A 20,114-nucleotide genomic window follows, 5' to 3' on the forward strand; every position below is an offset into this window, starting at 1 on the left:
TGGTTAATGGTTAATCGGTTAATGATGGGGATTAAGGAGGGCACTTGTGATAAGCACTGGGTGTTATATGGAGGTGCTGAATCACTATATTGTACACCTGAATGTTAACTGAAACTTAGATAAATATTTTTTTAAAACACTTTACCCTGAAATGTAAAAATAAAATTTAAAAAATAAAAAAGAGAAAGATTTTGGAATCAAACATATAAAGCTTATAGAAATGATTTTACTTAATCATTCTTCTTTTTTTTTAAAGGTTTTATTTATTTACTTGACAGACAGAGATCACAAGTAGGCAGAGAGGCAGGCAAAGAGAGAAGAGGAAGCAGGCTCTCTGCTGAGCAGAAAGCCCAGTGCAGGTCTCAATCCCAGGACCCTGCGACCATGACCTGAGCTGAGGGCAGAGGCTTAACCCACTGAGTCACCCAGACGCCCCTTTACTTAATCATTCTAAGCCAGCATCAGAATACCTGTAAGCCCTGACCCCTGTTACATGGTGCACAGTCATCTCACGATAATGAGCATTATTACTGTGACATTTTGTGACTTGAACTTCAATATACAGAATTTAGAACAAATACTATTATGTTGAATTAATAATTAAATGTAATTTGTGTTAATCTATTTTTATAAAGACACCGGGAATTAAATTTCTAACTCTAAGTATCCTCTTTATATTTTCACATGTAAGGAAAAAGGCAAATTATTTGGATGCACAATGAAATTCAAATATTTACCCAGAACTGAGGGTATACAGGTTCCTCCATTTTGGCAGTAGTTGCTACAGTGATTGACTTCACATCTGTCTCCTGAGTAACTAGGCCAACAGTGACACCTCAAGTCACCCTTCTCATTTAAAATGCATCTTCCTCCATTTTCACAAGTTAATTTGCATGAATCATCTGGTTATAAGAAGGAATGTACAAATTAGCATGCTTTTCATTAGATGATAGAATAAGAACAACTCACTATATAAAAATCAAATATTCAAATTTTTTATAAAATTCCCCACATAAGTACCTCTAATATAAAAGTAGAAGAAGAAAACTACTATAAATACTATTTGAAAATAGAGAAATAGATTGTAACCGCTGTTAAATGGTGAATACAAATACTGACTTAATTTTTATTCTTCTTTAGGCTTAAAGAGTTGTTAACCATTTCTTGTATTTATTAAGACATTACATAACAAAACCAACTGAAACTTACTAAAAATGAAATGTTTTCTAATCAATACATTTTCTTTATGTTATAAGCAAATATGGCCTAGTTTTAGGACTGTTTGAGATTAAACCAAACTGAAATACACAAGATAAATTTATAGTGTGAGGGATATATGCATATAAAGTATATATATAGTATACTTATTAGATATGGAATATTTAATGAATATGGAAATATACTAGATATATATCTATATATATACAGATATAACATACATAATTTATAGTATAGAAAAATATTTCAATGAAAATACATTCTTTGATATACATCCTTAGTAACTATGTGTAAACAACTCAAAACTAAAAGTCACATAGGTTTGGTATAAGATATTGATAAAACAGTGTCAGAAATTTTCCATATGTAAAATTTCCATATGGAAAATGGCTAGATACCATCTGTTTGCTTAATATATTATGGCTGAGGATAAGAAAAAGATGGTCATTTCTTGGGGTTACAAAATTATTTTTAAAAATATGATGAGTCTTATTTATGATAAGAATTAGTTTGGAATAATTTTTTCAGGTTACTGTTTACACGGTCTTACTCCATTAGAAATACTGCTTTACTTAGGGGAGGACGTGATGCCCAATTGAACACAAATGATTGAGAGAGAGTACTGTGAGAAGCATTCTGTTCTAGAATATGCCTTCTACTAAAGCCACACCTCTTTTATAAAGTAAGGTAAAATCAAAACAGCCTGTATTCTTTGTTCAAGATCCATTGGCCCACACATAGCAGAAGTGTTAATATATATCACTGCAAGAATCACAAGAGCACTTTAAAGAGCCTCAGTGCCTTCAAATAAAAAAAAATGACTCAAATATCACATCCACTATGATAAATAGAGACTATTTATGAGCAGTACCAGAAATTCCGAGACTTGCCTCTTTGTAAAGCAAAGAGTTGAATACAGAGGTTGAATTATCAAGAAAGATCTAGAATGGAAATACATACTTCCTTGGTTTAAAATTCAACCAAACATTTCTAATTCGTTCACCATAGATATCCCTGACTGGAGTTGTGAATGTAAACAGAGAAGATAAATATTTAAGGCATTATGATCATAGTTAAGATTATTATAGGGGAGTCAATTTTCATCTGTAAATGTTCTCTGTAAACTACATGGATATTCAAAATCTCTACATGTTAGAACATGTGCATTTCTATAATGTGCCTCATTAGGCGCTAGAAATTTTAAAATAGAACCCTGCTTGATGAAATAGAAGTGGAGCTTCAAAACCTAACTGTAATAGTTCTATAATGAAAAAGAAGGCTGCATTTGTCAATAACTAAATCACCCCCAGAAGCCAAGCTCCAGCAATTATAATCAACTATAGGAAAAAGCAGGTGAATACTTCTCCAAGAATGAGTAACATTTGAATTTCAAATTTCCTCCATGAAGATTAAAAATATTCAGTGTCTCATCATTTAACAATAGCAGCTAGAGAAAGGCAAGTAATTACAAAGGGCAGAAAAACTTGGCTACATCAAATGTTAATGTCAGGAAAAAATTAATTGGCATTTATCTACACCAATCAATAATTCTGCAATCTATTTATTTATATTCCTCACCAAGGTGGTCTAAACTGTCTGCTACCAAGGCTCATATGCATAGAGGCCAATGTGAATATTTTTTAACACTCTGATTATTTAAAACATAAGATTTATTTTAAATTACAGCACAGATTGCATGGAGCACTGGGTGTGGTGCAAAAATAATGAATACTGTTATGCTGAAAATAAATAAATTTAATTAATAAAAAAATGTGAGAATTAAATTACAAAATGAACTTTTAGGAGGATTCTGTAATCGTGCCTTTCAATCAAATCTGAAATAGTAAAACTGAAATTTCTTACAAAGTTTAAGGAGGGCACATGATGTGATGTGCACTAGGTGTTATATGCCACTAATGTATCATGGAACATTATATCAAAAACTAATGATGTACTATATGTTGGCTAATTGAATTTAAAACAAAAAACGTTTTAGATCTTGGGTAAGTGTACATTTAGACAAACATGCTTTCTCATTCCAAACATAAAACTATAAAATTTGATGAATTAATACACCAAAATCTATTTCATTTTCTTACTTACTTAATGATAGATTTATCTTAGAGTGCTGTGTGTCTACTTTTTGTAAAGCAATGTGCTAGGCATTTTATATATGTCATTTCTGGTCTTTTCAGTGACTCCGGATATGGGTGATTTGGGAGCTATAGAGGCACTGAGGTGGACTATGTGCTGGTGAAGACTGGAGAATGCCTAGGTTCACCTTGGGGGGCCACCATTATTAAGCAATGTTAGACCATCAGCTGAGCCTCTCCATGCTTCAATTTTCTATCTGTAAAAACAGAGGCAATGACCATACTATCTTTGGGGATTTGAGGGACTTATATAATAATATTATATTATTAAATATATTTAAATTAAATATAAATTAAATTAAATTAAATATAATAATACATATACTTAAATTATGCCTTATTCATAAGCCTTCAAAATATTTGTTATTATTACAAGTAGTAGTACTATTAATTGTTAATCTAATTTTCTGCAAAAGAAATTAGACTAAGGGATGACAGGGCCAAACACATTAGTTAATGGATAGATCTCGGCCTATACCAAAGCTCTGCCTCAGATCCACCCCAGGCCAACTTCCTCCTGTGTATTTGCTGGATTACTGGATAAATACATCTGGGTTTTAGATACATAATTTATACTAAGAAAGAAGAAAAAAAGGATATTAATGTCTAGTTGTAATGAAAAAAAACAACAAAAACTATAGGCAACTTGACCATAAAAACATCACTACATCTGAGTCAATGGAAAAGTCACATTGGTGGCATTAGTAGACAAGGTCTGTGCAGAATCTTCATCTCTGTCTCAGGGGTCTCTCCCACCCTGCCAATAGTGTAAGTGGACACAGTACACAGGGGCAGGGTGGGGGCGCACCTGTGGAGATCACTGATCACAGGCTTTGAGTGTGTGTGGAACTAATAAAAACGTGGCACATCTTCTACAGGGAAAGACTGCTATTTTAAACAACCTGTTTCTGAGAGGCTAAGGAGAATATGCGGCCACACATCGCTCACCTACATGACCATGTCAGAGCAGCTAGTGAAAAATGTGCCTAATAACATTTGAAAATGTCCATTTAGTTCTCCCATTTGATCATCACAGCTGAGATCACAGCCACTCTCACTGGAAAGATAATCAATAAAGAGAAAGGGTGCAGTCTAGTACCAGTGACAGCTCCCTTTTCAAGAACTGGCACTAAAGGACTCATCCAAAATACCAATCATGATTCACAATTAGCTCTCTGTTAAGAAATTTCTAACCTTGTCACCCACAACACTGTTTCAGACGTGTTAGAGACTAACTAAAATAAATGACTATTTTCTTTACATGCCTTACTTTCGTGCCTTTTCAGTTCCTCTGTCTCGTGTTCTGATCCTCATGCCCACTTAATCTGAATCCCCTCTGTCTTGGCAGACCTTGTCCTAGGTTCATATTCTATAGAAAATTGTAATCAATTCTCTAATTGGATGATCGCCCGAATTCGGCTAATGGTGTTAGCAGAATGTCTCTTCTGTCTCTTCTCTTATCACTATGCACAAGAATATCTATTGGTGGTTACGTCATTCATTGTATCCTCTTTGCAGCCTCTTCTGCCTTGCATATCCAATACTTAAATAATATATATTAAATGAGGGAACTATGGTACTTTTAGACACCTAGAGCCTTGGAAGGTAAAAGTCTTCAGATTACCTGTAACTCCCAGTAGAGAACAATGAGAAAATGATATGGGAGTGGAGATGCTGACTGAGGGCAAAGACATGGTCTTCATGTGAGGTGTTCATTCTAACAGAGAAAAATACTGCAGGTAGGAAGTCCTGCAATGAAGAGATCCTAAGTGTACCGCATTGGAAAAAATGTGATCCTCAAGGGATTTTAGAGCATGGTGTTTTTGTCTGTGTCATAAAATTTAGTAAGTGTGGATTTTCTTTTCACTTAATAGTAATTTGTCTTTCCATTAGAGTTAGTGTCTTGATTATGAGGGAACTTCTCATCAGTCTACCTGGCTAATTGAGAAATGTCTCCTTTTTCTCTTTCTCCTTATACTATTTTCTTAAATTTTTGTTATTTTATTTTGTGATTTTTTTGCTACTTAATACTTATAATAAGCAACTGAAATACTGTTTTACTTTTTTAAATGTTTGTTTCAATGTTAATGTACTTCTAAAATATGAGCTCTAAGAATAAAGAAATCTTGTCAGTTTTGTTTCTAAATTAGTCCTTTGTTTCTAAATTACTGCTACGCTTTTCTCATAAGCCCTCAAAATATTTATTCATGTTGGTAGTAGTATGTATTGTGAATTAAATTTTATGCAGAAGAAAGTACAATTTAGTTTCTTATCCTCAGTTTCTAAATTAGCATTTGGGCAAGATAGTTGTTCATCATGAACTTGATGAATGAATAAGTAATTTTAAGATTGGGTTTAAATTTATAAGGAAATGGTGCCCTTAGAAATACCGTTATCTTCACTGATAAAGAGCTATATAAAATTATCTTGATTTGGTGTATGACTTCAAAGTTAATCTAGTGTTAAATGAATAGTAAGTGCTCAGTGCAGCTCTGTGACTATAGAATGAATTGTTAGGAAGTCATCACCAGGGAGAGTAGTTTATGCAGGCATTCAAAAACCAATGATATCAAGGCTACTACATTGATGATTGAGTAGCTAATTCTGTTCAGTTTCAAGAAGGGTGAAAATTTATCATACAAATTAATTCTTTACAGAATAATGACATTTATTTACCTAGTAGGCTGTCATCATTGCAAGTACCATTAATCAAATATTTGCCTTCTGGGCACACACAGGTAGCTCCAAAGGGATTCAGCAAACACAAGAATTCGCATACTAAATCCAAGCATGGATTGGGCACTGATTAAAACAAAGAAAACAAAGAAACGCATGACTGTAAGTACCGTAGTTTTCAGAAACATAAAATTCAACAAGGCGAAAGGATACATTAGTAATGTTGAAATCCTAACAATCGCCACTGGGTATATGTTATTTCAGTGTTACCATTCTCCTTTATAGGTAAGAGAAATTCTTATCCATTACCCATCATTAACAGGTAATTTACCCTGATTTACACTTCCCACAGAGAGAAGGAATTATTCAAACATATATTTTGTCATTCTTCCATCTGACTTATTTTTGCTAAAAGAGATGGTCTGAGATATCCAAGTAGATTTTGGGTTTATGTTAAGAAAAAAAAAAGGTAAAGCCAACTGAAGGGTTTGGGGGACCTACTCCTCATTTTAGGCAGTTTCAGAACTGTTGAACAGACAGAAACAACTTCCTCCTTGTATTTACAAAGGATTAAAATTCATCTGTATTTGTTCAAAACACAAACAAGGGAGAGGATCCTTTTTCTCTAAAAACCAGAGATAACATGGTTTCCTTTCCATCAGGTTGCAGTTTGTGTACATGTAAATGTCTGCCACATTTATTTTTGTCTAAATTTCTCTCCAATTAGCATCCTCTGCAGTCATAACTGTTCCATGGCTCTCCTTAGAGAATCTGTCATTAGAATGAAACAGAAATGACACCTAACTAGTGAAATGATGACTGTGAGAATGGCTTTGACTCAGTTAAAACCATTACTCAAATACCTATTCTATCCAGGGCAAAGCCTTATTTACTTATGTAGTTTTTATGAAGGTGGTAATATTTGACTCTGAATCAGGGGCACCTGGGTGGCTCAGTTGGTTAAGCAGCTGCCTTCAATTCAGGTCAGGATCTCGGGGTCCTGGGATAGAGTCCCACATCAGGCTCCCTGCTCAGCGGGAAGCCTACTTCTCCCTCTCCCACTCTCCCTTCTTGTTCTCTTTTCTCTCTGTCAAACAAATAAATAAAATCTTTAAAAAAAGAGAGAAAGAAAGAAAGAAAGAAAGAAAGAAAGAAAGAAACAGGAAAAGGGAAAGAATGAATGACAACTAGAGGATGATACCATGTCCTCATACTAACCCTGGAACTAAAAATGTCAGATCATTGGTAAAGAGCAACAAAAGTTTGGATAGGATTTCAGGAAGTTCTTAGGGGACTATCTTTCGTTTTAATCTGTTTCCAAAACTGATTTGGACAAATATCAATTGTTACCTTGCCATATAATTACACCAAATGGGGTTAAGTTTCTTTTTATTTGCAGCAAAAATTTATCAATAAATCTTAAAGTTTCTTGAAGTTTAAACTCATACATAAAGACAGATCATTAGAATTTCAGTCACACTATTTTTTACTTTATTCTTCAATATTTTTGATAATTGTGTTTGAAACCGGTTTTTCAAGATAACTGCATCAATGATTTATTCCTTTCTAGAATGAAAGTACAATAAAAAATAAACAGAGAAAATATAACCCTTGAAAACAGCACTCCTCAGTTGTGTTTATTCATTTATCTATTTAATTAAGTTTTAAACATTTTGTTTCTTTATTATTTGACAGAGAGAGACAGAGAGGGAATTCAAACAGGGGAAGCAGTAGAGGGAGAAGAAAGCTTCCCCCTGAGCAGGGAGCCCAAAGTAGGACTCCATGTGGGGCTCGATTTGGGGCTGGATCCCAGGATGCTTGGATCATGACCCAAGCCAAGGCAGATGCTTAATGACTGACCCACCCAGGCACCCCCTTCTCAGTTGCTTTTAAAGATGGAATGTTGATGCTATGATTGTTCCTTATTAACAGTAACAAGAGTCAAAATGGCTAATGATGAATTTCAGTACCTGCATGGTTAATGTATAAAGTCAGAGGTTTTATTGAAAAACAGAATGGTATTTTTTTTTTATAGCCAAGGAAGCACAATCAAATGCAAAATAAAATTTTGTATGATTTACATCTTGACTTTGGTGATTAAAAAGTCTTATAATATCAACATTAAAGTTTCTTAGCTCAAAGGATTAAGATACTGAAATAGTTAAATATTTTAAGATACTGTCTTTTGTCGAAAACAATAAAAAATATACTTACAGTCTAGTTGTTTATAGCGATGAGATATCAAAACACCTTTTGTCTTATCAATATCTAAAGCTAGGTATTCTACTGAACCATGGCCAAACTTTTGTACTCGAAATACACCGTTTTTAGGTCCTGCTCCATATATATAATCTTCAAAGACATCAATCCTGTGTGGATGTAACAAGCCTAGAATTTTTAAAAGGTGGAGTTATAAAAGTTGCAATGGAAATAAGTGCTCGGACTTAAAACCAAGTTTATTCAAGATTCTGTAGAGAATTTTACTACTGTTGTTTAAAAAAAATCTTTCAGAATTATAATATTTTAATATTAGCTGTAAAGTTGTTAGAATTAATTTCTTTGCAGTAGGAATATGTGAAATCCTAAACATATCACTCACAACATGAAAAACATTTCCATCATCACTTTAACCATCTGTGCCACCACAAAGCATTTGCTGGGGGTTTACTGTATGCAGAGTGATCTGCTGTACAGTTTGCAGACAAAAGAAAAGCTATAGGTTAGCCTTATCCATTGCATACAGAAAGACAGTTCACAAAATTCTAAATTTGTTCTAGATCAAATTAATGAACAAATTAGATGGCCTGACTGACCAAAAATAGAGAAAAAAAGACATTACCATTGTTTTAGAAATGGGTCAAAGAAAACAAACTAGCAAATGGTAATGATGCCTATGACTAGTTTGGCTAACAATAAGAGAGGCTATCATTTTGTATGTTTTAAGAAATGACTTATTTTAAGAGATTTTTATGATAGAAACAATAAATCTAACCTTTGACACTGAAATGTATAACATGCAAAAAGACATTTATAGTTTAGTTCTTATCTAGAGGTTGTAAAACATAAAGTTCTTTTTAAAAAATATATGTTTCTTCAGTGCACTTAAGCTGAAACAGGTTAACTTTACAGTGATCAGTTATAGCAATGTGTAACTTTTTTCTTTCTTTCTTTTTTTTTTTTTTTTTTTTGCTATCTAGGGTCATCATACAAAAGACACACTTTGGGCAAAGGCACAATGAAAGTTCACTTTATTTATTTTTTTTCAACTCCTCTGCTTCTATTAAAAAAAAAAGAAAAGAAAAGCTATATTCAGTACATATTATAAACAATTTGTGGTAAATAAATGAAGATGTTGTTGTGGGGAGGGGCAAGAAAAACAGAAGAGAAAGAAATCAGTTTCAGCAGAAAGAACTGAGGCTTCCAGGCAAGGCAAATGTGAGGCATAGACAGTCAAGAATGAGAATAAATAACAGGAGGTAGGCATAGAGGCAGGGATACAAAAGGGTACTACAGAAGAAGAGCACAAGTAGATTCTGTACTCACTGAAAGTAGTAAGTGAATTTTACACATTGCTTTTTGTTGGGATGTACAATTGTTACAATGATGTTTTATTATACACAGTAATTCATTTCTGCCTGCTATCACTGCAATTTGAAGTAAAAACTTGTGTTCAAAGGCTCTAATCTTGACTACTTAAAGTGTTCACCTCAGAATGTAGTATCTACAGAAGGAACAGAATGAATATTTTCTGAAAATGGGCAGCAATGGGCCGTGATTGTCCTATGCTAAGGAAATTCTGGCCTGGCCTCTTGTTATTCTAGTAGGAATGAAAATTATGATCTCTAGTAAGAGCAACAAGTTGCAAGGAAAAAGAATTTGAGGAAGTTTAAAATGTAAAGCTTTTGTATTTATACTTATGTACCATTATTTAACACTCTCGATAATAATTAAAAGATGAAACAAAAGCGCTTCACAAACCTTGTTTGCTACTGACAGAGATTACTGAATCAGAGCCATCATACAGAACACTGCCAATAATAGAAAGCTCAAGGTCAGCCCAGTATATTCGCTCACTAAAATGATCCACCGCCAGACCTGAAAAATCAATACATGAGGACAAATAACAAAAATAACATTGAAATTATTTAAAATTATGTTTTTACTTCTTAATGTATAATCATGTTTGATGCTGTTCTTCAGGTTTCAAAGAAATTACCCAGTCTACATCATCATACTGTAAAAATTAGGGGAAAAATGAAATAATTACTCCTTATGTGCAATACATATGTATAGCTTACATAGAATGTATTAAGCTGTAGTTAAAAACTTTACTTCACAAAGGAAAAAGTACCCTATATATTTTTCCTTTCCAAAATTACTGGTCTCTTAACTATAGCTCTTTTCTAAAATACTTTTCCGTAATCTTTTAGTTTTTATCTTTATAATACATGCAGAATTAATTCATTACTTCAATAATTTATCCAAACTTTATTTCTAATAATTCAGTGTAATTAGTTATATTTTTAGTATCTTCAGGAAGGTACATTTCTCAGAATACAAAAGGCTTACTCATAAGACATTTTCACCCATTTGAAATTGGCCAATGATGTGAACCACCTGCATGCATGTTCAAGTTTAAACTGACTAAAGATGGATGTTTATCATAGGGAAGAATGAATGGCAAATTCCTTAATTAAGGTTCTAGTTGTGTTTAAATTTTTCACTCTAATCATTAAAATTTCTCTGGGACTGCTTGTCTTTATTTTTTATCATCACTTATCTGTCAGTGAATAACAATGGGCTAAAAGATGTGGAAAAATAATGTTTTTCTACTTATTCAATTTTTTACTTTTTAATTTCATAATGTGATTATGAAATATAATCATAAAATATCTCATAAAAATATCACCGACATAAAAGATATCTGAAGTAAACTTCCTTCGATATAGAAAAGATCACAACATATGAATTCTATAGTAAGACTTCACTGCCGATGTCTAATTTTTGTGACACAGCTAGTCTTTTATATATGATGTATTACATAATAAAAACAATATAAAGAAATTAAAATACCCTTGGCAGCTGAAAGTTAAATAGCTTTCCCAGGCTGAACAGTCAGTAAGAACTAAGATACACCTCCATGGCAAGGCAACTGAATGGGAAGTGTTTTTGAATTTGTGCTAACTGGATTCCTGTGTAGGTAGGTCCAGGATTTGACAATCAGAATGAAAAACCAAGACCAAAACCAAAACCAAAACATACAAAAACACTCAACTCACAGTGAAAACCATATAAGAATCAATTTTTTTTTTTTTTAGTTAAGCATGTAGATCTAGCCCAAATGCAATCAAACTAAATACAAATTTTGTTCCTTAAGTGTAATATAAAGACGTACTATGTCCAATCAGTCTCTGAGAAACGATTTAACAATTAAAATAAGTGGCTTATGTTTTATCAATTTCTGCTCAATGATTGATTTGCTAATGTGAACATGTTGGGAGCTATGATTTTGCTTCTTCATGTATAATTACAGGTAACATGAACCATAAAATGAACCAGTTTCCTGCTGCCCCCATTATATTTCAAAACAGTTGTCTAAGCAAGGTTGAAATCACTTTCCTTTCTCTTTCACAGATGCAATACAATAAAATAGTAGATTAAAATAAGCTGTCCCCCAAATTGGTCTTTACATTTGGATATTAAATTTGTTAACTGTAGAAAAAAAGAAAAGAAATGTGTGCCATGCAATCTAATTACCAATATTGTTGCTTTAGATTCCGCAGCAGTAAATAATTTATTAAAAATGTCCTATATTGCCTTATTAGTCTAGGCTTGTCTAAGACATACCCATCTTTATCAGCTCCGGTCACATATTTTACTATTGGATGGCATTATAGCTAGATAAAAATTATATAACAAAGCTTTCAGATGAGTGGAGTTTATATGCCCAAAATCCACAAATCGATGATTTTGATTTTTTCTTAAGCCCTTTAATAAAAGAGATAGTCTTTTAAATTAAAAAGTTAATAAAGGAATCAACTAACTTCTCTTGTTATAGAGATGAGAGTGAATTTTATATGAAAGAACAAGTTCATTTCTATCTTTAAAATATCACATCTCCTTTTTGTCTTTAATAAAGTACCAATAATAAAATGAAAAAAAAATCAATTCCCAAGAAAGTCATTTTTTTAGCTGAACTGGGAATGATGGATATTTGGAACCAAGTCTGTGTAAATACAGAAAATTTAAAATAAAGTGCCATTTGAGTTAATCTAGCATTATGGAATCACAATTTGGAGGTCTTTTAAAAGATAAAGACAGGCTCACTAAGTTTTAGGAATGTATAATAATAAACCTAGTTATATAGTCATTTTCTCAACATTTCCCATGATATCAAAGGCTATGATTACATTTTAGGGATTTTTGAATCTCACTTTAGGTAAACTCTGAAAATTTCCAAGATCCTCCCGCTAATTCCCCAATTTCCACTATGGTCTTAAAGGGGGAAAAAAAAAAAAAAGAAGAAGAAGAAGGAAGAAAGAAAATGTTAAAGCAAAATCTTACAAGAAATGGCCATAATACCAATGTGATAGTTAAGAAAGAACAGCTGGAGAGTAATAAATTAAAATCACTGTATTTCCAGAAATAGAGAAAAAGACTATATACATTCTGTGCTAAAGGAAAGCCAATATTTGTAAGGTAGTATTAGCCAGCAAGTGTGCAATACCATATTCTTGATTTAAAAGATAATAAAAAGGATCTAAAAGCTGAAAATATTTACCTCTTTGTCAAATTTATTTAAAAAATTGTTAAAAGTATTTTTTGAAGTGTGGCTGAGTGCTCAGTTGGTTAAGCATCTGTCTTCAGCTCAGGTCATGATTCCAGGGTCCTGGGATAGAGCAGGTCATGATTCCAGGGTCCTGGGATAGAGTACCACTTAAGGCTCCCTGCTCATCGAGGGGTCTGCTTCTCTCTCTCATTCTCCCTCTGTGCTTTCCCTCACTTACTCTCTCAAATAAATAAATAAAATCTTTTTAAAAAAGTATTCTTTGAAGTAGTTTGCCTACTTACAGTCTTAGATTCCAAACTAAAGTTACACACACACACACACACACACACACACACACACACCCTTATCTGAGTGTTAGTAAAATAAATGGATTAAGGAGTTCCAAAAATAGCTTTAAAATTTTTTCCTATTTTATTTTATTTAAATTCAATTAACTAATGTGTAGTGTATTATTAGTTTCAGAGATAGATTTCAGTGTATATAGCACCCAGGCCTCCTTGTATCACGTGCCTTTCCTAATCCCCATCACCCAGTTACCCCAAACTACCTCCCCTCCAGCAACCCTCAGTTTGTTTCCGATAGTTGAGAGTCTCTTACAGTTTATTTCCCTCTCTGATTTCAGCTTATTTTATTTTTCCCTCCCTTCTCCTATGATCCTCTTGTTTTATCCATTTCATTTAACTAGAGACCTTTGTTGTCCAAGGAAAAAAGAATTTGCAATTAGTAATTATAACCAGTGCATGGTCAATGTGTACTTCTTCAAAATCTCAGAAATTGCCAGGATTTGGCAACATAAATAAACTGCTAGGTATCAAATAAAATGTTATTCAAATCAAACTCATAATCTTACATGCTCTCTTACTGGAGGGAGAACTGGAAATTGTCCTTACCTGACCCATTATAAATTAACCCAATATATATTCATAAGACACTTCTCTTGTACTATGCACTGTCAGGTACTAGGTATGTAGCAAAGAACAAAATAGATCGTGTTCCTAATCTCATGGAGCATGCTACTCAACCAACACACAATGGATTGAATCAGAAGATACTTTTTGTTTTTAACCTAGTGTCTAATAAAATAAACAAGTATGCCATTTGTCAAAAGAGGCTATAAAACCATACTATGGGTTAGAGTGTTAAAAACTGTAGGCGTTCATCTCTTCACTCATTCCGTACATAATTACTCTAAAGCACACATCAAGTAGGGGCACTGTAATACTCTTCAGTATACATATAAACACAAGTAATTGTTTTGATTTAAGTTGTTTTTGGTCTTACTGGATACACAAAATATACAAGAAAGAGTTCATCCTCTACTATATCATTTGAAGCAGTAGATGATGAAGTATCATCTATGGAGATAATGAGTGCTATGAAAGCCCAGAGAACTGAGATATTTTCATCATGGTTTTGGAAAGTCTGTAATGGCAGTTCTCATAGTGAACAAACATAATGCTAGCTAAGTAAGTGGTGGACTAACTATTCAACTGGACAGTAAAATTCTAACCCTGAAATGCAAGGGTTCTCTCAAGGGATAGACAGACATATCTGTTCCTCTTGCTGTTCATTCCTGCGGATATGATCTACACCCTATGAAAGTACAGAGTCTCATCAAATGTGTTGCAATTCCATGCATATATTCATTCATGAATCCAGAAATGAAAGACAGAATTTCCAATGAACCCAAAATGTAAAGAACAGCATATCGCACCTGGAGAGAAACAGAAGTGTCATTATAGTTACTGATTTCAATATACTAATGTTGGAGTCCGGGCAAATATTTATCAACATACACCAAGGAAAAAGACCAAGAAAAAATGGTACAAGCAAGTCTTAAGATGTTTCTGGGAAGACAGAAGTAACAAACGTACATCGGTAGAAGGATATCTCAAGGGTACATATGCATGAGTACATGGGCCTCTCCACATATAAGGTGTGCATGTAGAGAGAGGTAGAACAATGACTAATTCATTGCCAACTCTTCGTTATCACTCTCTAGTACTATGCTATTTATGAAGTCTAAATTATCTATTATTTCCTAAAGCTCGCATGAGACTTGTTCTTGACTCATTTTTATATCAATAACATTTAGCATAACAATACTCAGGAGTTATTAATCACTATAAAGACAACATTGGGAGATGCTTTGCCTGATAGAATAAAATCTTGCTTAGGAATACAAAACCAGCATTTCCAGTATGAAGAAAGTCACTTATTAAGCAAGGAGGCATGAAGTAATAGAGTTTTATATATGGCTTGTGGATTTTTAAAAATCTTACAGAATTCTAATTGATATACAATGAGAAAATGAATCAAATTAACAAAATATACTAAATGACATTTTAAAATATGAATAAAATAATTATCAGTGCTAGGGAGTTATGGAATTATATGGAATTACATTATATGGAATAATATGAGGCTTTAGCATAATACATGACATATTGTTTCGAATAATTATTCTTAGCTTGTTAGATATTAAAGGCATTATGTTAATTAATTATATTGGTTTTAACATCTGATTTAAATTAATTGTTATAGGGATGCCTGGGTGGCTCAGTTAGTTAAGCATCTGCCTTTAGCCCAGGTTATGACCCCAGGTTACTCAGGTGTTGGGCTCCCCATTTAGTGGGGAGTCTGCTCCTATCTCCCTCTCTGTTCCCCCATGCTTGTGCTCTATCCCTCTCTCTCAAATAAATAAATAAAATCTTTAAAAAAATACATTGTTATGAATTCTCTATAAGGTTAGTATTATCACATACATTTTATAAATAAGAAACTTGATCCTCAGAAGTTTACACAGGCTTCTCAGTTTTAACTCAAGCTTATATAAATGGAGGGCTTATGCTCTTCCTGCTAATTTATAGTTTCTCTATGTAAGTCACTATGGTATTCCCAATAAGGTCTACATCTTTCTTTTGAAATTATTTTTTCAGCTGTTGTGACACTGAAATCTGTTGCTTTGTTCCAACTGCTCAAACACCCTTGCAGTCTTCAATGCTGACTGGGTCTCTTCTTCTTCTTCTTCTTCTTCTTCTTTTAAAGATTTTATTTATTTATTTGACAGAGAAAGAGATCACAGGCAGGCAGAGAGAGAGGGGGAAACAGGCTCCCCACTGAGCAGACAGCCCCATGTGGGGCTCCATCCCAGGACCCTGAGCTCTTAACCTGAGCCGCAGGCAGAGGCTTAACCCACTGAGCCAACCAGGCACGAGATGACTGGGTCTTTTCTAAATATAAGCATCTCACAAAATTTTACCCTAAGAAGCCTCTTTGTTTTCCCCTCCCTTGTCCATCTTAACAACTCCAGCAGCTTTAAATATCAGCTTTCTTTGCTAATTTCCCAAACCTTAAGCTTAAGCCCTAAGCTTTAAGCTCCAGAACTAAAATTTTCAATTATCTGTGCCATCTCTCCCACTGACTGACTCAGCCGGGGTCACATCCACACCTGTAACACTTGCCTGTGACTGACAGCACCACACAGTGTGCTCAAGGGCACCTTCTCAAGGTTCTACTCTGTAGACCTAATAATGTCACATGGAAAACTCCTCTCCATCATTTCTGACTTTTTTTTTTTAAGATTTTATTTGAGAGAGAGAGAGAGAGAGCGCACAAGAGCAGGAGAGCCGAGAGCAAGGGCAAGGTGTGGGGGGTTGGTGGGGGAAGAGGGAAGGGAGAAGCAGGCTTCCTGCTGAGCAAGGAGCCCCATGAGGGGCTTGATCCCAGGGTCCTAGGATCATGACCTGAACTGAAGGCAGGTGCTTAACCGACTGAGCCACCCAGGTACCCCCATTTCTGACTCTTTTTCCTGCTCTATTAACATTCTCTTTTCCATAGCACAAAACACTTTGTAACTTACTCTGTAATTTACTTTTTAAAACATTATATTTTTACTATATAGCCACTACAAGAAGAGGGACCTGTGTGTTCACTCCTCTATTCCAAATGCCTAACATTACCCCTGACACATAGTAGGCACACAAAAAAGTATTAGTTGGATGAGTGAATAAATGGCTTCCAAGAGTCTACTGCCTGTAAGTGAGGCAGAAGTTTTCAAAGCAGAGTTGCTGAGAAGAAAAGTCACACATACCCAGTCACATCGGCTAGAGAGCCCCACATCAACTCCTTTCTTGACATGTCCCTTTGGATGTCTGCTCAGATCCTATTATCTACTTAATGTAAAGCAATAGTATTTGTTTTATATGGTCTTTGACATCCTGCGTGGTCTGACCCCTACCCACCCCTCTAAGCCTTGTTTCATGATATTTTCCAATTTGTTTACTATACTCTGCCTTTACTACCTCAGGGCCTTCAAATCCATTCTTTACTTTGCATTGCAACATCATTCCCCATGTCTATGCCTTCATACAGTTTAGCAATTAACCTTAACCATCAGTAACTCAAAGAGCCTCTCCTCCCCACTATAATTAATGTGGCACCTGCTGCATGCTGAACCACTCCTCTCTATCAGAGCCATTTACACACACGAATATTTGTGCATGCACACACACACACACATGCACATACACTTTTTTGGTTTTTCTTTTTATGGTCCCCCACACTAAATTTAAGCTCAGTGAGTGCACAGATCCATATTTCTGATGACCACTAGTGTCTAGCATATAGTGAGCATCCAATATTTTTTTAATGAAAGGAGAGATGGATGGATAAATGAAGGAAATAAGAAGATAATTATATGAATAGTTTTAATTTAATGACTTTTTGTCCCTCCTTGACACATTTTTTATCTCTTCCATTATTCTCATATGCATTTGGTAAATTCTACTATGCAAACTCGGCTTTGTCTCCTTTACATTCTCCCCTTTTCCCCTGTTGCTATTCGAGTTATGCTATTCTCGGCTCTCCACAAGATAACTCAATGGATTGTTAGCTGGTCTCTTAGCTCTGTATTTATTTATTTCATTGGCACAATACTACCAAAGCAATAAGCCTGGAAACCTACCTTATTCACATCACTCTTTGAATCAAAATTGTAGAGTGGTTTGTTATTGGCTCAAAAGTCATGGCAGAACACCATGTTATTTAAAGTTCTCTAGTCTCAGTTCATTTTACATTACCTATCCTGTCCCCTTCTAGGTGTGCCATGACCCCAAATATCACAAAACGTGCCATGTGGTTTTACACTGCAGCTCCTGGCTTAGAGCTATGTCATCCAATGTATACAACAATATCCTTTGGTTGCCAGTGATAAAAATCAAAGCTTCAAGATAATAAGTTCCTTTCTGAAATCTCACAGGTAATAAGTAATCCCTCAGGATTCAAAAACCAGATATATTTGACTTCAAAGAACACCTTTATAACATCTACACCATGATGGGTTATCTGCCCACCTCTCAAATGCCTACCTATCCTTCAAGTACTTGTTCCAGTAACATCTTTCAGGTCGTTTTCCAGTCTTGGAGATAATACCAAATACTAGTCTACTACCTGCTGGTTTAGAGCTAAGGAATCATACTTGCCCTTCTTCCCGGGAGAACTGTGCTCAACTGACTGCAGCAGCCTCGCTGGGAAGTTAGAGCCTAAAGGTCAACCAATGACTGATGGAGCATATAAAACAGGACCCCTCCCTGCTGTGGGATTTATGTTCCAAAGCACATCCCCTGTGGCTCAAGACAAAAATGAGAGTTTCCATGAAACACAGTCTTTCTGGTGTCTTTCCCTTTATCTCTCCATCTTTTACAGGTTTCTCCTGAACGACACTCCCCTCATAAATAATCTTTACTAGAATTCCTGTCTCAGGCCTTCCTAAGACCCCTCCAACAGGCAGTTCTAAAAATTGCTGCCAGAATCCCTCTTTAAGATGAAAATTATGTTACATATACTGTGGTTATGTTATTTATTAATATCACAGAACTTTTTTATAAAATTAATTTTGCAACTTTTCTGTAGGTCCAGAATTTGTTAAAAATAGAAAAGTTAAAAAGACAGTTAAAGTTCTTTTAAAAATGAAAATAGTATTTGAGCATCTTATGCCACTTGACTCTTCAGTTGCCTCCCGTGTCTCCCCTTAAAGCTAGAATAAAATTCATTCCTTAACTGTCTGTTTGAGGTCCTAGATGATCTATAACTGGGCACCTGGGCAACCTCATTTCCAACATTTTCCTGAGTTGCTCATATGTTCCTAGGCATACTAACATCCCTGCTGTTTTTGACATATGCCAAGCTCACTCCTAACTCATAACATGCTGTTCTTTCTGTTTGGAAAGTTATTTGCTTACATATTCATATAGCTTCCTACCTCTATGATGTTCTCTTCTCAAATATCACCTTTGAGATGACTTTTTTGATAATCTTATTCATAATTCTACTCCCCCCCATAGTCCTCATTCTTTTTCACATAGCACTTATTAGTATCTGGCATGATTTATATTAAATATTCCATTCTCTGGAGGAAGGTACGTTTCATGACAGTTGGTAATCTCTTCACAAGGGTTAGAACTTGTCTTCAGTATCTTGAACAATTTCTCACAGTAGGTAGGTGCTCAATTGGTACTTGTTAAATCAGTGACTGGAGACACACTTATGTAAATGAACTAATTCCCCAAAGACTGCTCCTTTCCATAAAGAGTAAAAACAATGTAGTTGAAGGAAAAATTCTATGGCACATTAACAGTTAATAAGAATATAGGTACCAAATATAAATAAAATTGCAACTACGTAAGATACTATAAAGCACAATTATTAAGTAATATGTACTCTAGACATGTATTCTCTACTTCGGGGTATAGTGCTGAGGGATGTTGTGTATGGCATGAACAGGAAGGAGCCTTGAGGCTCCTTTAGTTCTGGAAATGTTTCATTGAAGAAGTGTTAAACTTAGACCTTATAAGGTGAATAAGAATCATCTGGGTGCACAGAAGTCAGAAGGACATTCTAGATGGGGAGCCTGGGAGGAAAATGCAATGGGAGAAAAACAGGCAAGTAGAACAAAACACGCAGGCTCCTGAGCAGTTGTGGGAATATAGGTAGTTTGGAGTGGTAGCTTAGATGACACAGTTGGGAGGGATATTAAAGCCTGGTTAAAAAGAGCTGTGAATGAAAGGGCAAGGAATCATAATGTCTGCCTTTTACAGAAATTATTTGTTTTCCCACCTCTTTGCCCATTTAGTTTCTTTTTTTTTTTTTTGCCCATTTAGTTTCTGATCCTCTAGGAATATTATCATCTGTCCCAGCATCATTAACATATATCAGTAAAAAATACCCTAATACATTATAAACTGTAAAAATTCCACATATATGAAAACCTACAAATG

At 34.5% G+C, this 20,114-nt stretch overlaps 1 protein-coding gene across 1 annotated transcript in view; it reads right to left on the bottom strand.

The window, feature by feature from the left end:
* LRP1B (LDL receptor related protein 1B) overlaps positions 1–20,114 on the bottom strand; it is a 1,916,825-nt gene that overhangs the window by 78,387 nt on the left and 1,818,324 nt on the right. Inside the window, exons 80-83 of the mRNA XM_082690181.1 lie at positions 10,026–10,142; positions 8,262–8,435; positions 6,048–6,173; positions 738–902 (exon numbers count right to left, since the gene is read on the bottom strand). Of these exons, the coding sequence (XP_082546307.1) occupies positions 738–902; positions 6,048–6,173; positions 8,262–8,435; positions 10,026–10,142 (582 nt within the window). The remainder of the gene's footprint in view (positions 1–737; positions 903–6,047; positions 6,174–8,261; positions 8,436–10,025; positions 10,143–20,114) is intronic.

The sequence above is a fragment of the Mustela nivalis genome (genome assembly GCF_964662115.1).
Source record: "Mustela nivalis genome assembly, chromosome: 11".
In the NCBI taxonomy this organism is placed as follows: domain Eukaryota; kingdom Metazoa; phylum Chordata; class Mammalia; order Carnivora; family Mustelidae; genus Mustela; species Mustela nivalis.